The 1,767-nt window shown below is 50.8% G+C and overlaps 1 protein-coding gene across 1 annotated transcript in view; it reads right to left on the bottom strand.

Moving 5' to 3' along the window:
• Nucleotides 1-1,230, bottom strand: part of POFUT2 (protein O-fucosyltransferase 2) — a gene marked incomplete at its 5' end in the record, with an annotated part of 14,373 nt that extends 13,143 nt beyond the window's left edge. The window contains 1 exon segment of the mRNA XM_014584543.2: nucleotides 980-1,230. Coding sequence (XP_014440029.1) covers nucleotides 980-1,230 — 251 coding nt within the window.
• Nucleotides 1,231-1,767: the final 537 nt, after the last annotated feature.

Genomic DNA, 1,767 nt, shown 5'->3' with positions numbered 1-1,767 from the left:
GAAAGAGTGCACTCCAAGAACCCACAGAGGGTGAGCACGCCAGACTCCGGCACTGTTCACAGGCGCGACTCTTGTGCAGAAAACAGTGACAGGAGCTGAGATGCAGCAAGGACCACGACCACGGGAAGCCACGCTGCTGCACAGGGGCAGTCTAAGCCCTGGGCAGTGGTAGACTAAGAATCTAGTCACATTTCCGGCCCGATTCAAAACACACCCTTATTTCAGGGTTCGCAAATTCTACAGAAGTGTCACCTCATTTAGGCCTTCCAAACACAACAACAATAAATACCTCTATCCTAAGAAAAGCTGCGAGTCTTCTCTAAAAAAAATTTTAAAAAAAAAGGCCCAGCGGTGGCACAGTGGCAACACCACTGGACCCATAGTGTTTGAGAGGTCTTGGGTTCGTGTCCAGGGACCTCCTGAAGCATAACGGGCAGGGAAATGGGTGTGTATCCCTGTGATCCAGGCCAGCTGAGTGCAATCCCAGTGTGAGAACTCTATTTAGGGGGGGGTCTGTTTCTTATAGAATAAATAAATAAATAAATAAATAAGAAATTACAGTGGAAAAATTAAGACACTAACTGAAATCACACACATCTTTATGAAAGTCCTCACCAGCAGTGCAGTGAGGCAACATCTGGTCCCTACAAAGACACACACACACACTCGCACACATACTGTCCTTGATACAAGAAGCCACATCTGTGAGGATGCCACCCAAGGATACCCCCTTTCTTAACACCATGCTAACAGCACTTGGCTTACTTACCAGGCTGCCGGGGTTTTCAGTGGCGAGGGGCACAAAGGCTCTCACTTCAGATCTAGTCCCTAGAGAAATTTCAGAAGGACTGCCAGGACAGGGAACTGGGTTCCTCCCGCAGCAGCGCCATCACAGGCTGAGGTGCTCGGGGCCGGTCTACACCCCAGCAGCCCAGGCAGGTAACCTAGGGCCGCCTCACAGCACGGCGCTCTGCCTCACCTGCAATGAACTGCTCATACTCGATGACGGGGATGTTTTTATTGAGACTCGGAAGATCAAAAAACTCAGACCAGGGGATCCGGACCTGGTGGATGTCAGGACTCTGCCAGTGATAGAGGCGGCCCCAGGGAGGCAGGACAAGCACCCACTCCTCAGTCTTCAGCAGAGTCTTCAGGAGAGAGGCGATGCGGATGTAGACGTCCCTGCGGAGGTTGAAGCCTTCTGGGGGGTTGACATCATACAGAAGGTACCTGAGCAGGGGAGAGCGGGCACCTGAGCGCCGAGGCCTCTGCAGGCAACCGGGGCTTACAAGTCTCAGTGCACAGCTGGACTCCAGACGCACTCCTCGGCCCTCTGTGCGGTGAAGGCAGTTCCGGCTGCCTCTATCTGACCAACTCCTTTCCAACCCAGAGCAGGGGCTGCTGGGGGCTCAGCAGCAGCTTAATGGGAAAGGAAGACCCATGGACTCAGAGGCAGGCTCCTGAGGATTCCTTCTCTCCTGGCTCTCTAATGGTTTTGTTTAAAGACCCCTCAAACAATGAGCACCCTGAAGGGCTGCTGTTTATGTGAATTAAATCGGCTGCTATTACCTGTGTTGTTAATGCTATAAGCACTTACTATTCTCTTGACAGGAACAACATTAAATCTATTACACATTAACAAAAATACCACCTTGGAATGGAAAAATTAATGTATCTTTTCAAGACGAAAATAACTAGTGAGAATGTTCTCAATGTCTGCAAATCTCTTTGGGCCTGCCAACAGCTGGATGTTCACAGCTGTTCCCG

The sequence above is a fragment of the Tupaia chinensis genome, unplaced genomic scaffold (genome assembly GCF_000334495.1).
Source record: "Tupaia chinensis unplaced genomic scaffold, TupChi_1.0 Scaffold147038_1, whole genome shotgun sequence".
NCBI lineage: Eukaryota > Metazoa > Chordata > Mammalia > Scandentia > Tupaiidae > Tupaia > Tupaia belangeri.
This window is presented reverse-complemented; position numbering and strand designations above follow the sequence as displayed.